Consider the following 20373-nt stretch of genomic DNA (forward strand, 5'->3'; position numbering starts at 1 on the left):
CAACTTTCCCCTCAGATCCAATACTGGTGGACTGGTACCAGATGTGAGCTTTGCCTCCTCTGCAATGTTAAAATTTGTTTTTTTCTTTTAACTTTAAAAGAAAAGACGCATCACTGTCTTAAAATTTTAAGTTGACTGGACTGAAAAGGTAAGTGGAGGCAACCTTTATAGCCATTCAGCTATTACACTACATATCATGTCTTTTGTGACATTTTTCTCTTTGAATTGGAACCAATTATCCATGAAAGGTTGATGGTTTACTTCCCACTTGTATGCCCAAATTTCAATAAAAAAAGTATTTTATTAGAACTGGCAGCATTTTTATCAAAAGTAAATTTAACTCCAGTATTTTTTTCCAGTGTGCATAAATAGCAGTCCAGTTACGACTTCCTTATTTTATTGCAGAGAGAGCAGATAAAATAAATGGTGTCATTTTATTACCTAGAAGAAATGATGCATTGCTAAAGGTGAAAAGTAGACACACACTTTGGTGATGAATGTGAAATATTTTGCAGCTTTTCACATGTGGTGTAGCTGTTGCACATGTGTGGTAATTGCTTGCATGCATGAACAGGCGCTTCAGTGTAAAAGTTCTGGTGTGTTCTCTGGCTGCACGTGGATGTAGAGGTGTGGGCGTGTGCACTAGTCTCTTCATCTTTCAGGGCAGAAAGCATCATGTTTCAGTGTGTAGCCTGTGCACAGATCACGAGAGGTTGCAACAGTAAGGCTCCGTTTGGGGGAAAAACTTAAAAATGAACTGTTTTCAGGTGACATTTGCAGCATGAAGTGATGAATATGAAAGGAACGTGCACAGAGCTCTGGACCTTGTTAGACAAGCACCACATGGACATCCACACCTTGATGGATTTCTACTCGATGGTGGCGGGAGATTAATTTAGCACGTGCACTGGGATTAGGTGACATGGCGACGGTTTCTGTCCACGCTGCACTCATGCTTTTCAAAGTCCTGCTGTTCATTCTCCTGCAAAGTAAGTGCACAGCCTGCAGCACAACTTTCAGGAAAATGTGTGTGTTTTAAAGTGATTTATTGACATGTTTCTTATTCAGCACACAGCGTGTTGATGCCAGACCCCTCGATCACCTCCGAAGTGAACCCTGGAGGTCTGCAAGACTCTTTGAAGGAGCGCTACAGCGGGGCGTTTGTCTCCATGACCTCTGCGGATTTACTGCCAATTGTACCAAAGGATTCAAAGTCCAGACCAAAGCGCTGCACCTGTTATTCCTACAGGGATAAAGAGTGTGTTTACTACTGTCACCTGGACATCATCTGGATCAACACGCCAGAGTAAGGCATGCTTTAAAATAGCAAAGTGGCTGTATGAATGTAGCTGTAGAGATAATACAGAATTCTGTCCATATGTAGCCGTGGTATTTATCCCAGGGGTTTGGGTTTATCCCATAGCAATCTGTACATAGTGCATCTAATAACTTCAAGCTATGACCATTGAAGAATGTGACATGAAAATTCAGTAAGGTATATCTTATATATTATATTGCAATTCTAAGGTGGAACTATGCCAGTATACAAAGGTACATCTAAATATCTAAAAAGGAAGAGTAAAATAGGAGAGTAGAAAAGGGTAGAGTAGAGCCACTTAAGTGCCTTTATCTTGAGAACCAGGGATGGTTGCACTGTAAGCGGTAGGACATGGGACTTTTGAGCCTACAGCCCTGAGTTGGAACCCCACTTATGTTAAGCATTTTCTTTTTTTCTACTTCAATCATCACAACTATAGACAATTCCAAATATTTTGGAACCAGAGAAAGTGTTTGAGTTACACAGCTTCATGATGAAGTGGTATAGAGGAGGATTTTCATTCATCAAAACTTCAAATCTAGGCTGCATCTCAGATGTACCTTCTGGCAAATTGTATCTGAACTTTCAGGTCTTCTTTTTAATAAAATCCTCCTCAGTACCACTTGTACAACTCGAGATACAAAATGCAAAGCTTGCACTGTGCACAATTTCTCCAATCACAGCCACAGAAGCCTGTAACTTGTTATGGGTTGTCTGGGTGTGTTGGTGGCTTTCCTCACTCTTCTCCTTCTTGCACAGTCACTCAGTTTTTAAGAACCGTCTACTCCACGCAGATTTACCACAGAGTGCCATGCTGTTTGTATTTCTTCATCACTGACATAAAGACATAAAGTGGCAATAAAAATGATTATTTACAGGTGTTATACCAAAGCGTTGCATTACTTATGCAATCCATCATCTTGGCTTTAGATTTTTAATTAATTTATATCACGTTGTAGAGATTTGCTTTCAGTTTGAATTTATTGAAGATAATTTTAGAAAATTAATTTTTTGTATTTGAAATAAACAAATAAAATAATAAACAAATTCAAATGTGTGAAATACCAAGTCTTCCTATACTTTTGGAGGGGACTGTAATACAACAAATATGTATCTACATTTTTCCACACGTTTGAAATGTCGCAAACGTGAGGAGCCCTCGACTGTATCCACTCCAAGGCGGCAATGTAGTTGCTACTTTACAATATTTCCGCGGGTTTGTGCAGCCCATTACTGCGCAGTGTGCAGGGTTGTTATTGTGGTGACTTCCTCACAAGACTCTAACAGGTTTGTGTTGCATCTGTTTTACATACTTTATATGCTGAGCAAACAGTCAGTGACCAGGACATCTGCTCCAGTAGTCATGAAAATCCACCTTATAGTGGGGTAGGTATGTGAAATGCTTGTGCATTTTATAGTAAAGGCATCAGTTTTGTTTTTATATTTTCGCAAGGGACATTGCTTGATATAAAATCAAAATAAAAAATTGGGTATCATGCCAGTCTATTTTTATGTATTTTATTTTCATGTAAGAAAACACAGAAGACAGTAAATGAAGTTTATGTCATCTTCTATGTTTTCTTGTAGGCTCAATCCATTCCAGCCACAATTAAACAAACAAGTAACTGCCCATAAGGACAAGAGACACAACAGTTGAGAACTTGCCACACATTTAAGCAGCTTTTATTGCCATCTAAAGGGCAATGTGAGCATTTCAGGGCTTCTGTCTATTTCCTACTTGAAACCCAAGATTCAGGAAAACAAATAAAAAACAAACAAAAAAACAAAAGAGGCATTTATAAATGTCAGAAATACATGATTTTCTGTCAGGCAGAAGGTTGCCTTCCTGGTATTAATATGTAAACATTTAGATTTTCATAGAGTTTTCTGGTTCTTGAGTTCTTGAGACAGTAATTTCTCTCGACAAGCATAACTTCCATCCATCCATCCATCCATTTTCTTCCGCTTTATCCAGAGTTGGATCGCGGGGGCAGCAGCTCAAGCAAAGCCGCCCAGACCTCCCGATCCACACACACCTCCCCCAGCTCCTCCGGGGGAACCCCAAGGCGTTCCCAAGCCAGCCGAGAGATGTAGTCCCTCCAGCGTGTCCTGGGTCTTCCCTGGGGCCTCCTCCCAATGGGACGTGCCTGGAACACCTCTCCAGCAAGGCGTGCAGGGGGCATCCGGAAAAGATGCCTGAGCCACCTCAACTGACTCCTTTCAATGTGGAGGAGCAGCGGCTCGACTCCGAGCTCCTCCTGAGTGACTGAGCTCCTCACCCTATCTCTAAGGGAGCGCCCAGCCACCCTGCGGAGGAAACTCATCTCGGCCACTTGTACTCGTGATCTCGTTCTTTCGGTCAAGAGCCAAATCTCATGACCATAGGTGAGGATCGGAACGTAGATCGATCGGTAAATCGAGAGCTTTGCCCCCCACTCAGCTCTCTCTTCACCACGATGGTCCGATACAGTGACCGCATCACTGCAGATGCTGCACCAATCTGTCTATCGATCTCACACTCCATCCGTCCCTCACTCGTGAACAAGACCCCGAGATACTTACACTCCTCCACTTGAGGCAAGGACACTCCACCGACCTGAAGAGGGCAAAGCACCTTTTTCTGGTCGAGAACCATGGCCTCGGATTTGGAGGTGCTGATTTTCATCCCGGATGCTTCACACTCGGCTGCAAACCGCCCCAGTGCATGCTGAAGGGCCTGATTTGATGAAGCCAACAGAACCACATTGTCAGCAAACAGCAGAGACGAGATTCTGTGGTTCCCAAACCAGACCCCCTCTACACCCTGGCTGCGCCTAGAAATTCTGTCCATAAAAATAATGAACAGAACCGGTGACAAAGGGCAGCCCTGGCAGAGGCCAACGTGCACTGGAAACAGGTTTGACTTACTACCGGCAATGCGAACCAAGCTCCTGCTGCAGTTGTACAGGGACCGGATAGCCCTTAGCAAAGGACCCTGGACCCCGTACTCCCGGAGCACTCCCCACAGGGTGCCCTGAGGGACACAGTCGAACGCCTTCTCCAGATCCACAAAACACATGTGGACTGGTTGGGTGAACTCCCATGAACCCTCGAGCACCCGATGGAGCGTGTTTAGCTGGTCCAGTGTGCTGCGACCAGGACGAAAACCACACTGCTCCTCCTGAATCCGAGGTTCGACCATCGGTCGAATTCTCCTCTCCAGTACTCTGGAATAGACCTTACTGGGGAGGCTGAGGAGTGTGATCCCCCTATAGTTGGAACACACCCTGCGGTCCCCCTTCTTAAACAGAGGGACCACAACCCTGGTCTGCCAATCCAGAGGCACTGTCCCTGATCGCCACGCGATGTTGCAGAGGCATGTCAGCCAAGACAGTCCCACAACATCCAGAGACTTAAGGTACTCAGGACCGACTTGATCCACCCCAGGAGCCTTGCCACCGAGGAGCTTTCTAACCACCTCGGTGACTTCAGCCTGGGTAATGGATGAGTCCGCCTCTGAGTCCCCAGTCTCTGCTTCCTCTTCAGAAGACGTGACGATGGGATTGAGGAGATCCTTGAAGTACTCCTTCCACCGCCTGACAACATCCCCAGTCAGGGTCAACAGCTCCCCACACACACCGTAAACAGTGCTGGTGGAGAGCTGCTTCCGCCTCCTGAGGCGTTGGACGGTTTGCCAGAATCTCTTCGAGGCTGACCGATAGTCCTCCTCCATAGCCTCTCCGAACTCCTCCCAGACCCGAGTTTTTGCCTCTGCAACCGCACGGGCTGCGGCACGCTTGGCCTGCCGGTACCTGTCAGCTGCCTCTGGGGTCCCACCTACCAACAAAGATAAGTAGGACTCCTTCTTCAGCTTGATGGCATCCCTTACTTCCGGTGTCCACCACCGGGTTCGGGGATTGCTGCCGCGACAGGCACCAGAGACCTTGTGACCACAGCTACGAGCGGCCGCATCGACAGTGGAGGTGGAGAACATGGTCCACTCGGACTCCATGTCTCCAACCTTCCCCGGGATCTGGGAGAAGCTCTCCCGGAGGTGGGAGTTGAAGACATCGCTGAAAAAAAAAGAGCTTGGCATGATATCTAAATTTTATTATAGTATATCAAACAATGTCAGTGTAACGTCATGTTGAAGTAGCACTGAAGCAACCTGAGCTTCCTTAAAACCTCAGCAGGTCCACATGTTGTTAGCTATGACAAACGGTGCTGCAGCTGGCTCAATAAGCTAACGTTAGCTGCTAGGTTGAAGTAATTGTACTCCACTCCTCCATTTACATCAATAATATAATAATATAAACAAAAAGAACAAAAAGAACAGGAAAAAGGACATTTGTATATATTCACAACCATAAAGCGTGCTGAAATGTATATGGAGACAAGATATAAGTACAGTAGTGGAAGGATACTGCTCGCGGCCGCAGTGACATGTATGCCAGGATACCCTTAACTGGCTCGACGGAGAGGGATAGATTCCAGGTAAGTTAACGGTGACAGTGGTAGGCCTAGTTACCACTTAGGTAGCAAACCCATAGTAAGAAAATAAAATGAAAACAGTACCCTAAAAATGAAGACTGAGCCGAACGATATTTAACTGGCATATATATAAGGCAAGTGAGGCCTCGGCAGGTTATTAGATAATAGCTAGCAGGTTAAGCTGTAATTATAGCTATGTTACTATATAAACAGAAGCTAAGATATCATATGTTTTAGCTTTCTATCTAAAGTTTACCCTACTGGTTAGGTTATGGATAGCTACTATAGGCAGACAAATTTCATCTTCTACATGCTTTCTAATGGAAACCCCGAACGTAGATATTATCTCTTGATATCTATTAAAAAATCTTTTAAACTGAAGAACCAATTTGCCATAAAGAAACCCTTGCTAAACTAATCTACGAATAATTTTATGGTAGTGTCTAGTGGAAATTGTCACAGATTCGGCCAATTCTGATTAGTTGGGAGGTGTAAACATTGTACGTAGGTTTACTTTGCATGTTACTACTCATATAAGAAAATTTTACAATATGAAAGTCAAAATCATCCCGTTTGTCAAAAACTGCTGTTCTAAACTGTCTATCTATAATGCTCAACTTTATATCCAAGTATGAAAGTTTGTTATTGTTTTCTGTAGTCTTTTTAAGCTCTAATTCTGATGGATAAATATTTTTAATTTCATTCTCAAAATTAGGATTATTTAAAGTAAGTAGGTCATCAATGTAATGGAAGTTATTACTAAAGGTTTTTGCTGACTGGCTGTCTGTTTTAAGTTTATCTTTCATAAATTTATATTCATAATAAAAAAGGAAAAGGTTAGCTAAAAGTGGAGCAAAGTCTGTTCCCATAAGTATCCCTGTTGTTTGTTTGAAAATTCTGTTGCCAACCTCAATATAGATATTCTCTACAAGGAATTTTATATGCTCAATCATGTTTTCTTCAGTTACATTACGATCACGTGTCGATGATGTGTTAGACCAGTATGTGGTGCCATCATTTCTAATAACGATGAATTTAGAGCCTCTAATCCTAAAAGCTTCCTTGACTAGTTCACTGATACTATATATAAGTTTGTCATGTCGGGTGTTCGTATACAGGGTGAAAAATCAAAACTATCAAAATGTGTAGCTACTTTTGTTTTGTTTAACTTTTTTAGTTAATTTAAAACCTCTGTGGCATTATCGATAATCCAAAAACAGTTAACTCCAGTGTTCCGAGCTATACCTTCGCAGTATTGTTTGAAATGTTTTGTAACTAATTTAAGGCTAGAGGTTAGCAGTTGGGAATGGTTTAGTTGTACATGCACTAGAGGCCGCTATAAATCTACTACCTATCGGATTTTTGTGCATCTTTGGAAGCCATTAAAAGGATGGTAATTGTTTCATATTGCTAATAATTTTAATGTTATATCTAGTCATAAGTTCTTGGTGTTTTGTTACAGTATCTTCTATGTGACTATTATAAGACATATATGTTTGTGGGCTAGTCCCATCACTAGTGTTAAGTTCCTTTAAAACTATATTTGCAAACTACTATGTCCAATGTTTTAGTACTTTTTCTTTTTTAGCTCAATGTTTTTTTAATCCCTAATGGCTTTTTTAACCATTATGAGGTTTGTGTTCCAGTTAATATTATTAGGCTAGTTTCTCCCACAGGGACTAGGGTAAGAGTCCATTACCTTGGTTTATAGGGCTAGTGACTGCCCCCTCTTATACGTGGCCATCATTATATTTTAATCCTTGTGTAAGCGACTAGGGTAAGAGTGCATCACCTTGGTTTATAGGGCTAATGACCGCCCCATCTTATACATAGTCATCATTATATTTTAACCCTTGTATAAAGGACTAGGGTAAGAGTCCATCACCTTGGTTTATAGGGCTAGTGACCACCCCATCTTATATGTTGCCATCAGTATATTTGAACCCTTGTATAAGGGACTAGGGTAAGAGTCCATCACCTTGGTTTATAGGGCTAGTGACCGCCCCCTCTTATATGTAGCCATCATTATATTTTAACTCTTGTATAACGGACTAGGGTAAGAGTCCATCAACTTGGTTTATAGGGCTAGTGACCGCCCCATCTTATACATAGCCATCATTATATTTTAACCCTTGTAAAAGGACTAGGGTAAGAGTCCATCACCTTGGTTTGTCGGGCTAGTGACCGTCCCATCTTATACATAGCCATCATTATATTTTAACCCTTGTAAAAGGACTAGGGTAAGAGTCCATCACCTTGGTTTGTCGGGCTAGTGACCGTCCCATCTTATACGTAGCCATCATTATATTTTAACCTTTGTTTAAGAGACCTGGGTAAGAATCCATTACTTTAGTTTATCAGGCAAGTGACTACCCCTATTTATACGTAGTTATCATTGTACCAGAAAAAGATTTGAAATATTTACAGTAGGTAGAAAAAAACTAGATAAATCAATTGTCAGTTAGACTAGTTAAGAATAAGTTACACAATGCAGAAACAGTCTATGGAACATATATGAAGATTACCAGGCACGAATAAACCATACCATTTGCCAATGCGTTCCATTTACAGTGCAGTTTGGTTCTGGACATTTTGTGGTATCACATGCTGCGAACACAGCGCACGCACGCACACTAGCAGCGACAGCACTCATCTTAAAAACTATGGCATGTTGAATGGAACAGTTTATCTTTCACCTCATGAACTATTCTTACCATTGCACTCATAATCATATATATATATATATATATATATATATATTCACTTTCTGAAATGCCTGACAAATAAATTCTACTTTTTCAACATTCAAATACTTAGATTTTTTTTTCCCCTGTCTGCATATATAGTAATGGTAAATGCCACACTGGCAGAACCATTTCTGAACTTTAATACGCATAGATGTTCTTGCAAGACAGAAGGTATGTAGTGCGTGAGTGAATGTGGTGTGTGTGTGTGACCCCCATATGCCCTTCTCGATCAGCCTACAACATCCTACTCAAAGCCAACTGACAACTTCTATCAGGAAGGGCTGACCACCAAAACAACACAAAGACAGACAAGAATGAGAGACAAGCGGTGAAGACAATAACTGTGACGTGAGACACCAAGGAGACGGGGCCCCAACCATACGACATACCATGACAAACAACCACACATGACCAAACAGTGACAGCAACAGTCTGTTTTGTAATTGGTGAGCATCCATACCCTAATCCAGAACACCGTAGTGTTAATCCTCTTAAGAGCACCCAAAAACCAAATTGTGGTGACGGCCACAAACACGCGACCATCCACACACAGAGACCCAGATCACAGCTAAATATCCGATCACTACTGTGGCCGGTGTGTTGGGCCAAGACAAGAGTACAGAACCTTACCATATGACATGGACCACTCCTGCACGTCAGAAGCCACGTGGCCGGCCGCGAGTGACGACGGGAGCGAGTGGTGGCAAGGACGGGGAGCAAAGGAGCCACCGATTCAAATACTTTGAGATGCACCTGTACATATGTAGATTTAAATCTCTCTCTCTCTCTCTCTCTCTCTCTCTCTCTCTCTCTCTCTCTCTCTCTCTCTCTCACACACACACACACATCTTCTCAGTGCTGTCCAGTTACACTCAGTCACATTGAACAATGACATGCAACTTTCACAGTAAAAGTCCTTGTCCTGACGCTGGCGGTGCTTTTGCATTGAAACACTTTGTTGTGCAGCACTTTTAGCAAAATGACTTATGTGAGATATTATCAGGCAGTAAGCAATCAGTCTGCCAGTTCTCAGAATCCAAACAGAGTAGGTCCTGGTTAGTACCTGGATGGGAGACCTCTTAGGACGACCAGGGGCTGTATGTGTTTCTCCAGGAAAAACTGCAGTTCCATCAGGAACAGCATCCAGTATAAAAGAGATGCCAAATAAATGCCAATGTGGAGCCCCTGTGGCTATACTAATATCTATACAGGCTTAAAATATGAAATAGGAGCAAAAGAAAGCTCCTTTTTTCTTTAAAATTCACAGAAGACTCCTTTTCTTGTCACCAAAAAAAACAAACAAAAAAAAGTTTAAAACGCAGTGGGACCTTGAGCAACAGTATCATCTTAATTTACTCAAAGATGTTTGATATTAAAGTGGTAAGTTCAGTCCCTGTGACCTTTGATTTAAGCAAAACTGTAAGGTCAGAATAGCAGCATGACCTTGAGCTTCAGTCGCATATTAATTTCTACAAAGATATTTAATCCTGAACAATTTGGAAACCACACCTTGTGTTGTTCTTTGTTAATGATATAGTTGAAATAATGTTCTCTGACCTCTGTCTCGAGCAAAAATATGTCAACAAAGCATCATGACCTTGAGCTTGAGCGCTGTCTTAAATTATACAAATATACAACTTGAAGTGTAGCTGCCTTTATTTTTAATTCTTCACAGAATACAAAGTGGTAAATGTTTGTGACTAATAAAGACAAAACGTCAGTCAGAAAAAGTGTGACGTGGAGCCTCACTGGCATCTTAATTTGTCTAAATTTGTTCACTCAAGTAATTTGAAACAGCATGGCTTGATTAAAATAATAATAATAATAATAAATGGTCGTAATATTTGTGAAGTTTGACATGAGGAAAAAAGGCCAAGTCAAAAAAGCAGTATGACCTTGAGCTTGATTGGCATCTTAATTTATACAAACATGAAACTTTTCTTGTTGATAAAATAGGGTAGCACAGGGTTGTGTTAGGCAGAAGGGTCAGTATGGGTTACAGCATAATACTTAAAATATGGAAAATATGCAGCAATTTTAGATGACATCATTAGATTTATATATTTTTGGGCAGGGGAGTGGGAATTTTTAATGTGTCGGTATATTTTTTCATGTGTGTGTGTTTGCAACTTGGCATAACGTACTAATTTGTAGCAATCCTTTAAAGTATACAAAAGTTCGTGTTTTGAGGAGTGTCGCTTTGTTCTACCAACTCCTAACTGCATATTAAAATCTTTGGCAAGATGGCAGCAAAGCATTCTTTCTGTATGTTTTTGTGCCAATAGTGCTGTCGGCTGTTTCAGATACATAACACTCTTTACTCCTCCTTAGCAAGCTAGAACAAATTCACATTTTTTAAAGATTAAACAAAACACTGACATATAATCAACACAAGTGTGAAAAACATGAAGTGTTATCAATGTTATCAAGTTATATAAAAGTTACATTCTTCTGGTTTCTCCTTTTTTCACTAGCGGTTGCCATGGCAGATCTGATATGGACTCGAATATACTGATTTGGCACAAGTTTTACTCCGGATGCCCTTCCTGATGCAATGCAACTCCACTTTTTGTGGAGAATGGGACCGGGTGGTCTTGAACTGGAAACCTTCTGCTTTGGAAGCAATTCCACTAAGGGTAGTATCTCACGGGGCTGCAATGGCTTGCGAGTGGTATTGGCGAACCATTTTGTGGTGGTTTGCCTTCTCCTCCTGTGACAGAGGCCAGCGGGAGTCGCTGTGCAAGAGTAGTCAATATAGTCCTCACTCCCTCGACAGCCAAAGGAGCGGCCAGAGTCCAGGTATTTTGCCGACTGGTCAAGTGTCCACCTCCCATGCTGGAGATCGTGAGTTTGTGTCCCCAGGGGTGTGACTGTGAGGAGTCAGTCACACAACGCAGAATCAGAGAGCGCACAATCCGTGACACTTGAGCGAGTCGCAGGGCATTGCTTGCATGTCGCTTGAATTTTGAGCTGTCCAACAAATTTACGTGACAAAGTTCCTCAGCAAATAGTCATGCAGGCATCACTAACCCTTCTGTCTGTTGTCTCCGCAAGTCAGAAAGTATGCAACATACGAGACAGCTTGTTAAGGGTTGACAACACAGTTTTCCTTTTATCTAATCAGGGAGGAACTGCACTTCTGCAAACGGCCGGGCCAAGCAAGTCCAGCAGCTAGGCAGCAGGCAGGATCAGTGGGTTGGATAACACTTGTGCAGAGGATGAGGACCAGGTGCACGATCTGAATTTATTATTTTAGTTTTATTGAAGACCACAATGGAAGTAGGTTTAATGCGTTGGAGTGTTTATGCACACACTTTAATGCTACTGGGCTGCCTATGACCCCACTGTGCAGGCAAGGACAGCAGGCTGGATGACATCCGTGCAGAGGATGAGGAAAAGGCAAACGAGCCGGACTTATTATTTGTGTTTTTTTTTACTTTCGAGGATCGCAGTGAAATAAATTTAAGGCTTTTTGTGTTATCCTTGGCAAATCAAGAAGAAGTGGCCATTGCAGCACATCAAGGAGCGCTTCCAGAGGATCCTGATGCGCTTGCATGTGTCGAGGAGCACTTTGAGTGGATTGTCGAGCCCATCCAGCGGAGGTTTGTATAAGCAGAACTTTGTATACTGGTCATTCCCAGGAGGAGAAAACAGTGGATTCAGCTGGAATAATAATATTAACAAGACCCAGCTCCTGGATATCATTCTGCAAGTCTGTGAGTGCGCTGTCCACACTTTTCTTTCTGGTTTTTAGATTATTATTTATAGGCTGATCGGGAAGGGTGGATGGGGTCACACATGCACACCACGTTCACTCTTTAAAAAGGAGCAGTGGTTTAATGTTGCAAAACACCTCATACATTTAAATATGAGTGAGCTTAAAGTCCCCAAAGTCCCACAATATATTGTTATTACATGCATTTAGTTTATATGTAAAGCAGATGCAACACAGACCTGTTAAATGTTGTGTAAGAGTCTTGTGAGGAAGTCACCACAATAAGAACCCTCCATGCTGTGCAGTAATGGGCTGCACAAACCCGCGGAAATATAGTAAACGAGCAACTACATTACCACCTTGGGCCGATAAAGAGTGGATACAATCAAGGGCTCCTCAAGTGTTTGGCATTTACTACAGTCCAAACTTGTGGAAAAATGTAGATATTTGTTGTATTACAGTGCCCTCCAAAGGTACTGAAACACTTGGTATTTCACACATTTTAACTTGTTATTCCATTTCAAATACAAAAAATTAAAAATATAAAACATCTCTAAAATTATCTTCCTTAAACTGAAACTAAGAGCAAATCTCTGCTACTTGATATAAATTAATTAGAAATATAAAAGCCAAGATGGTGGGTGGCATAAGTATCTATTACACAAAATACAAACATTTTGCTTGTTGGCCTATTAGATTTTAAAAAGCTAACCCCTTAGTAATCACAAAACTTTAAAAAGTAAGTTCCTGAAGTGAAAATGTGTGTCATACATCACACTGATAAATGAGGAACTTTTTAAATCCTACATTGTCCTTTGACCTCCACATTAGAAATATTACGAGGACTGCTTTCTTCCATCTGCAAAATATAGCGAAGATTTGTCCCATCCTGTCTATGGCTGATGCTGAGAACCTGATTCATGCATTTATCTCTTCTAGTTTGGACTACTGTTCTATTTTCTGGTTTACAGACTTTTAACACAAAGCAGAAAGTTTGACCACATTACACCCATTTTGGTGTCTCTTCACTGGCTTCCTGTCCCAGTGAGATCAGATTTTAAGGTTCTGCTAGTATAAAATTGTTAACGGACTGGCACCTCCCTACTTAGCTGACCTAATTAAACCCTACGTACCGGCCTGGGCTCTGCGTTCTCAGGGTGCAGGACTACTTAGTGTCCCTGGGAGGAATAAGAAGTCTGCGGGTCACAGAGCTTTCTCTTATCGTGCACCTGTTCTGTGGAATGATCTCCCTGCATCAATAAAACAGCCAGATTCACTCTGGACTTTCAAGTCCAGACTTAAGACACACTTATTTTCCCTTTCGTATGACTAGCATACAGGCATAGTATGTTACTATGCTTTTTTCTTTTTTAATTCATTTTAGTAGTAAACAGAGCGTGCCATGGCCTCAATTTTATCTAAATTCTGGGTCTTTTAGTGAAGCTTAGGATTAGTGGCCGGCGATCACCTTAGTATTTCTTCTGTTTTTCTTGTTGCTTAATGCTGACAAATTACACTGTATTTGTTGTCTTTCCGATGCCTGATTGTGGTTTTTTTTTTCTCTCTGTTTGAGGTGCGGCTTCATCCAGAGATGGGTGTGGTGTCTGTTTCTGAAACCTTCCTGTCCTGTGCACCGGCAACATTTCCTGTATATTTGTTTTCTGAATTGTTCTGTAATTTGTGTCTGTATCATGGCCCAAGCAGAGGGTCACCCCTTTGAGTCTGGTCTGCTTGAGGTTTCTTCCTCAGAGGGAGTTTTTCCTTACCACTGTTGTTCTGGGGGTTGGCAAGGTTAGACCTTACTTGTATGAAGCCCCCTGAGGCAACTTTGTTGTGATTTGGTGCTAAATGAAATAAATTGAATTGAAAACGCCACTCAAAAACTCTGGTTTGCCTCAACAAATTACATTGTGACGTAGGTTTTCCTCAAATTCAAATCATCAATAAAAGCTCATTTTGAACTTGTTGTGGATAAGTTTGCAACAATGGTCACTGGTGGTAAGATTACTCCGCTGCTCTGAACACTGCTTTTTTTCATGCAGACACGGCCTCATACTTTGTATTTTCCATAACTAACTGATTACTGTAATCTTTTTCATAGTACAATAAGATATTTTCAGGATTCAGAATAACTACGACTGAAATCACATCAAATCACAAATCAACATAGAGCATACAAATAAACTGTGGAAAAATAAAACTTCAGTCTCACTGGAAATAACTGCAAAAATATTTTATTGCACAAAAGTAAAGTGTGTAACTTTTACAGTTTTTTTAGAACCTCAATCACTCAATTTAGAACATGTTTCTGTTTGATGCTGCAATTTTCACTCTGCGGTTTTTGTTGTTATGGTATGATTTTGGAACAGGGTGGTAATCCTGAACCATTTATCTTGGGGTTGGGGGCGGGGGTTATTGTTAATATTTGAGGTAAAATGGAAGCATTTGGGAGCCTTTACATTTGTATTCCAAATGTAAATGTAGAGATTGCGATAATTTTGACGTTTTTGATAAAAAATATTATTGATTGTGTTGCTAAGCCTCTAACTTATATTTGTAATTTGTCATTAATGACGAGGAGATTTCCTTCCAAAATGAAAATAGCTAAAGTAACACCGCTGTTCAAATCCAGTGACAAACATGTTTTTTCAAACTATAGGCCAATGTCATTGTTATCTCAGTTTTCAAAAAATTTGGAAAAGGTATTTATTAAGAGGTTATATTTAAACATCACATACAGTAGTGTTCAGAATAATAGTAGTGCTATGTGACTAAAAAGATAAATCCAGGTTTTGAGTATATTTCTTATTGTTACATGGGAAACAAGGTACCAGTAGATTCAGTAGATTCTCACAAATCCAACAAGACCAAGCATTCATGATATGCACACTCTTAAGGCTATGAAATTGGGCTATTAGTAAAAAAAAGTAGAAATGCAATTAAAAACAAGCAATATACTGTAGCGGTTTTTTTTTACTTACAGAAACTTTGATACCATAGATCACAGCATATTACTGGATAAACTATGGAAGTATGGTATCAGAAGATTAGCTCACGATTGGATAGCAAGTTATCTGCACAATAGGTGTCAGTATGTTCATGTTGGTGGGGTAAATTCTGAATTTTTGAAGTGCACTTGTGGCCTTTGTTGTTTATTTTCTATATTAATGACATATGTTTGGTTTCAAAATTTGTGAGTTGCATTTTGTTTTCTGATGACATGACTGTGTTTTGTAGTGGGGATCATTTGGGAGAGGTTCTGGACATGATGGAGAGGGAACTACAGAGGTTCAAAGAATGGTTTGATTCAACTAAATTATCGCTTCATTTTGGTAAAACAAAGTGTATCATATTTGAAAATAAACCCAGGAATTTATCTAGGAATTTACTAGTGCACAATATTGATATTGAAATTGAACTTGTAAATGAAACTAAATTTCTTGGGTTTTTATTGATGAGAAATTGGGTTGTAAAACACATATAAATTATGTTAAATCAAAAATGTCAAAAGTAATTGCTGTTTTGTATTTCCTCCCCCAACGGTCATTAGTTATACCTTACGAGGTCTGTCAATAAAGTATAGGTTCTTTTTATTTTTTTCAAAAACTATATGGATTTCATTCATATGTTTTTACGTCAGACATGCTTGAACCCTCGTGCGCATGCGTGAGTTTTTCCACGCCTGTCGGTGACGTCATTCGCCTGTGAGCACTCCTTGTGGGAGGAGTCGTCCAGCCCCTCGTCGGAATTCCTTTGTCTGAAAAGTTGCTGAGAGACTGGCGCTTTGTTTGATCAAAATTTTTTTCTAAACCTGTGAGACACATCGAAGTGGACACGGTTCGAAAAATTAAGCTGGTTTTCGGTGAAACGTTTAACGGCTGATGAGAGATTTTGAGGTGATACTGTCGCTTTAAGGACTTCCCACAGTGCGAGACGTCGTGCAGCGGTCCCAGGCACCATCGTCAGCCTGTTTCAAGCTGAAAACCTCCACATTTCAGGCTCTATTGATCCAGGATGTCGTGAGAGAACAGAGAAGTTTCAGAAGAAGTCGGTTTCAGCATTTTATCCGGATATTCCACTGTTAAAGGAGATTTTTTTTAATGAAAGACGTGCGGATGGATTGCAGTGTCGGCTCGCAGCCGCTGCGACGCTCCGCCACAGGAAAAACACCTCTGTTGGAAGCCTTATGGACAAGTTGGAACATGTCCAGCTGTTAAACAATTTCTCATATACTCACTCCACTGAAAGCCATCAAAAGCCACCTGGATTTTACAAATGGTTATCAACACGGAGGTGTTTTTCCTGTGCCGCCGCACTGCGCCGGCTGCGTCCCGACGTGCGGACCCGTCCGCACGTCTTTTACCGTGGGAAGTCCTTAAAGCGACAGTATCACCTCAAAATCTCTCATCAGCCGTTAAAATTTTCACCGAAAACCAGCTTAATTTTTCGAACTGTGTCCACTTCGATGTGTCTCACAGGTTTAGAAAAAATTTTGATCAAGCAAAGCGCCAGTCTCTCAGCAACTTCTCAGACAAAGGAATTCTGACGAGGGGCTGGATGACTCCTCCCACAAGGAGTGCTCACAGGCGAATGACATCACCGACAGGCGTGGAAAAACTCACGCATGCGCACGAGGGTTCAAGCATGTCTGACGTAAAAACATATGAATGAAATCCATATAGTTTTTAAAAAAAATAAAAAGGACCTATATTTTATTGACAGCCCTCGTATATCATTCATTACTAGTTCTGTACATGACCTCTTGCATTGACCTTTGGGGAACCACCTACAAAACAAATACAAATTTAGTATTCTTACTACAAAAGAAAGCCATAAGAATTATTAGTAATAAACCATATCGTGAACCTACAAATCCATACTACAAATAGCATACTGGTATAGTATGCTACTATGCTTGTTACTTTTTTACTCTTTTACTGTACTTTTAAACATTTTTTTTGTTTTATGAATTGTTTTTGTGTGAATTGCCTTGAGGCGACTCTATTGTGATTTGACTTCTTCTTCGTCTTTCGGCTGTTCCCGTTAGGGGTCGCCACAGCAGATCAATCGTTTCCATCTCACCCTGTCCTCTGTATCTTCCTCTGTCACACCAACCACCTGCATGTCCTCTCTCAGCACATCCATGAACCTCCTCTTTGGTCTCCCTCTTCTCCTCCTGCCTGGTGGCTCCATCCTCAGCATCCTTCTCCCTATATACCCTGGGTCCCTCCTCTGCACATGTCCAAACCATCTCAATCTCGCCTCTCTGACTTTGTCTCCAAACTGTCCCACCTGAACTGTCCCTCTGATATGTTCATTCCTAATCTTGTCCATTCTTGTCACTCCCAAAGAGAATCTCAACATCTTCAGCTCTGCCACCCCCAGCTCTGCCTCCTGTCTTTTTGTTAGTGCCACTGTCTCTAAACCATACAACATAGCTGGTCTCACTACTGTTTTGTAAACTTTCCCCTTCACTCTTGCTGATATTCTTCGGTCACAAATCACTCCTGCCACCTTTCTCCACCCACTCCACCCTGCCTGCACTCTCTTCTTCACCTCTCTACCACACTCTCCGTTACTTTGAACAGTTGACCCCAAATATTTAAACTCATCTACTTTCACCACTTCTACTCCATGTAACTGCACTATTCCACTGGGCTCCCTCTCATTCAAACACATGTACTCAGTCTTGCTTCTACTGACTTTCATTCCCCTTCTCTCCAAAGCATATCTCCACTTCTCCAGACTAGACTCAACTTGCTCTCTACTCTCACTACAGATCACAATGTCATCTGCAAACATCATAGTCCATGGGGACTCCTGTCTGATCTCTTCTGTCAACCTGTCCATCACCACTGCAAACAAGAAAGGACTCAGAGCTGATCCTTGGTGTAATCCCACCTCCACCTTGAATGAGTCTGTCATTCCGACTGCGCATCTCACCACTGTCACACTATTCTTGTACATGTCCTGCACTACCCTAACATACTTCTCTGCCACTCCAGACTTCCTCATACAATGCCACAACTCTTCTCTTGGCCCCCTATCATAAGCTTTTTCTAAGTCCACAAACACACAATGTAACTCTTTCTGTCCTTTTCTGTACTTTTCCAACAGCATTCTCAGAGCAAACATTGCATCTGTAGTGCTCTTTCTCGGCATGAAACCATATTGCTGCTGACAGATCTTCACCTGTTTTCTAAGCCTAGCTTCTAGTACTCTTTCCCATAACTTCATGCTGTGGCTGATCAGCTTTATGCCTCTGTAGTTACTGCAGCTCTGCACATCACCCTTGTTCTTGAAAATAGGAACCAGCACACTTCGTCTCCACTCCTCAGGCATCCTCTCATTTTCCAAGATTTTATTAAACAATCTGGTTAGAAACTCTACTGCCATCTCTCCTAGACATTTCCATGCCTCCATTGGAATGTAATCTGGACCAACTGCCTTTCCACTCTTCATCCTCTTCATAGCAGCCCTCACTTCTTCCTTGCTAATCTCTTTTACTTCCTGATTTACTCTCACCACATCATCCAGCCTTTTCTCTCGCTCATTTTCTTTATTCATCAACTCTTCAAAATATTCCCTCCACCTTCTCAGCACACACTCCTCACTTGTCAGCACATTACCATGTGCATCTTTTACCACCCTAACCTGCTGCACATCCTTTCCAGCTCTGTCCCTTTGTCTGGCCAATCGGTACAAGTCCTTTTCTCCTTCCTTACTATTCAACTGCTTGTACAGCTCGCAATATGCCTTTTCCTTTGCTTTTGCCACTTCTCTTCTTGCCTTACGCCGCATCTCCTTGTACTCCTGTCTACTTTCTTCATCTCTCCGACTATCCCAAAACGTTTTCGCCAACCTCTTTCTCCTTATTCTTTCCTGGACCTCTTCATTCCACCACCAAGTCTCCTTGTCTTCCTTCCACTGTCCAGATGTCATACCCAGTACTGCCCTAGCTGTCTCCCTCACCACATCTGCAGTACTTTACCAGTTGTCCAAAATTGCTTCCCCTCCAACTAGTGCTTCTCTTACTTGCTCGCTAAATTTCACACAACAGTCTTCCTCCTTCAGCTTCCACCATCTGATCCTTTGTTGAGCTCTCACTCTCTTCTTCTTCTTTACCTCTAAAGTCATCCTACAAACAACCATCCTATGCTGTCTAGTGACACTCTCTCCTGCTACCACCTTACAGTCTGTGATTTCTTTTAGCTTGCATCTCCTATAAAGAATGTAGTCCACCTGTGTGCACCTTCCTCCACTCTTATATGTTACCCTGTGCTCCTCCCTTTTCTTAAAGTAGGTATTCACCACAGCCATTTCCATCCTTTTTGCAAAATCAACTACCATCTGTCCTTCCCCATTCCTATCCTTGATACCATATCTACCCATTACTTCCTCATCACCTCTGTTCCCTTCACCAACATGCCCATTGAAGTCTGCTCCTATCACCACTCTTTCATGCTTGGGCACACTCTCCACCACCTCATCTAACACACTCCAGAAATCTTCTTTCTCCTTCATCTCACAACCTACCTGTGGGGCATATGCACTGATGATATTCATCATCACCCCTTCAATTTCCAACTTCACACTCATCACCCTGTCAGACACTCGCTTAACCTCCAACACACTTTTAACATACTCTTCCTTTAAAATGACCCCAACACCATTTCTCTTCCTGTCCTCACCATGATACAACAACTTGTACCCACCGCCGATGCTCCTGCTCTTACTTCCCTTCCACTTGGTCTCTTGCATACACAATATGTCTACCTTTCTCCTCTCCATCATATCAGCCAGCTCTCTCCCTTTACCAGTCATATTATCAACATTCAAAGTCCCCACTCTCATTTCCACCCTTCTAGTTTTCTTCTTCTCCCGCTGTTCGTGGCAACATTTTCCTCCTCTTCTTTGTCGTCTTCGCCCAGCAGTAGCCCAATTTCCACCGGCACCCTGTTGGGCAATAGCACCGGTGGCGGACGTTGTTAACCCGGGCCGCGACCGATCCGGTATATTGACAAGTGCTAAGCTGGAGAGAGTAATTATTACTCAACCCCCACCCCAACAGTGGTTTGTGACAAATAACTGACAAATAGATGAATAATCTGTAACTATAGAGC

At 41.7% G+C, this 20373-nt stretch overlaps 1 protein-coding gene across 1 annotated transcript in view; it reads left to right on the forward strand.

Moving 5' to 3' along the window:
• The first annotated feature begins 746 nt into the window (after positions 1-746).
• The window catches only part of LOC117511725 (endothelin-3-like), a 38316-nt gene continuing 18689 nt past the window's right edge, over positions 747-20373 (forward strand). The window contains exons 1-2 of the mRNA XM_034171635.1: positions 747-989; positions 1069-1306. Of these exons, the coding sequence (XP_034027526.1) occupies positions 923-989; positions 1069-1306 (305 nt within the window). The 5' untranslated portion in view covers positions 747-922. The remainder of the gene's footprint in view (positions 990-1068; positions 1307-20373) is intronic.

The sequence above is a fragment of the Thalassophryne amazonica genome, chromosome 6, assembly GCF_902500255.1.
Source record: "Thalassophryne amazonica chromosome 6, fThaAma1.1, whole genome shotgun sequence".
In the NCBI taxonomy this organism is placed as follows: domain Eukaryota; kingdom Metazoa; phylum Chordata; class Actinopteri; order Batrachoidiformes; family Batrachoididae; genus Thalassophryne; species Thalassophryne amazonica.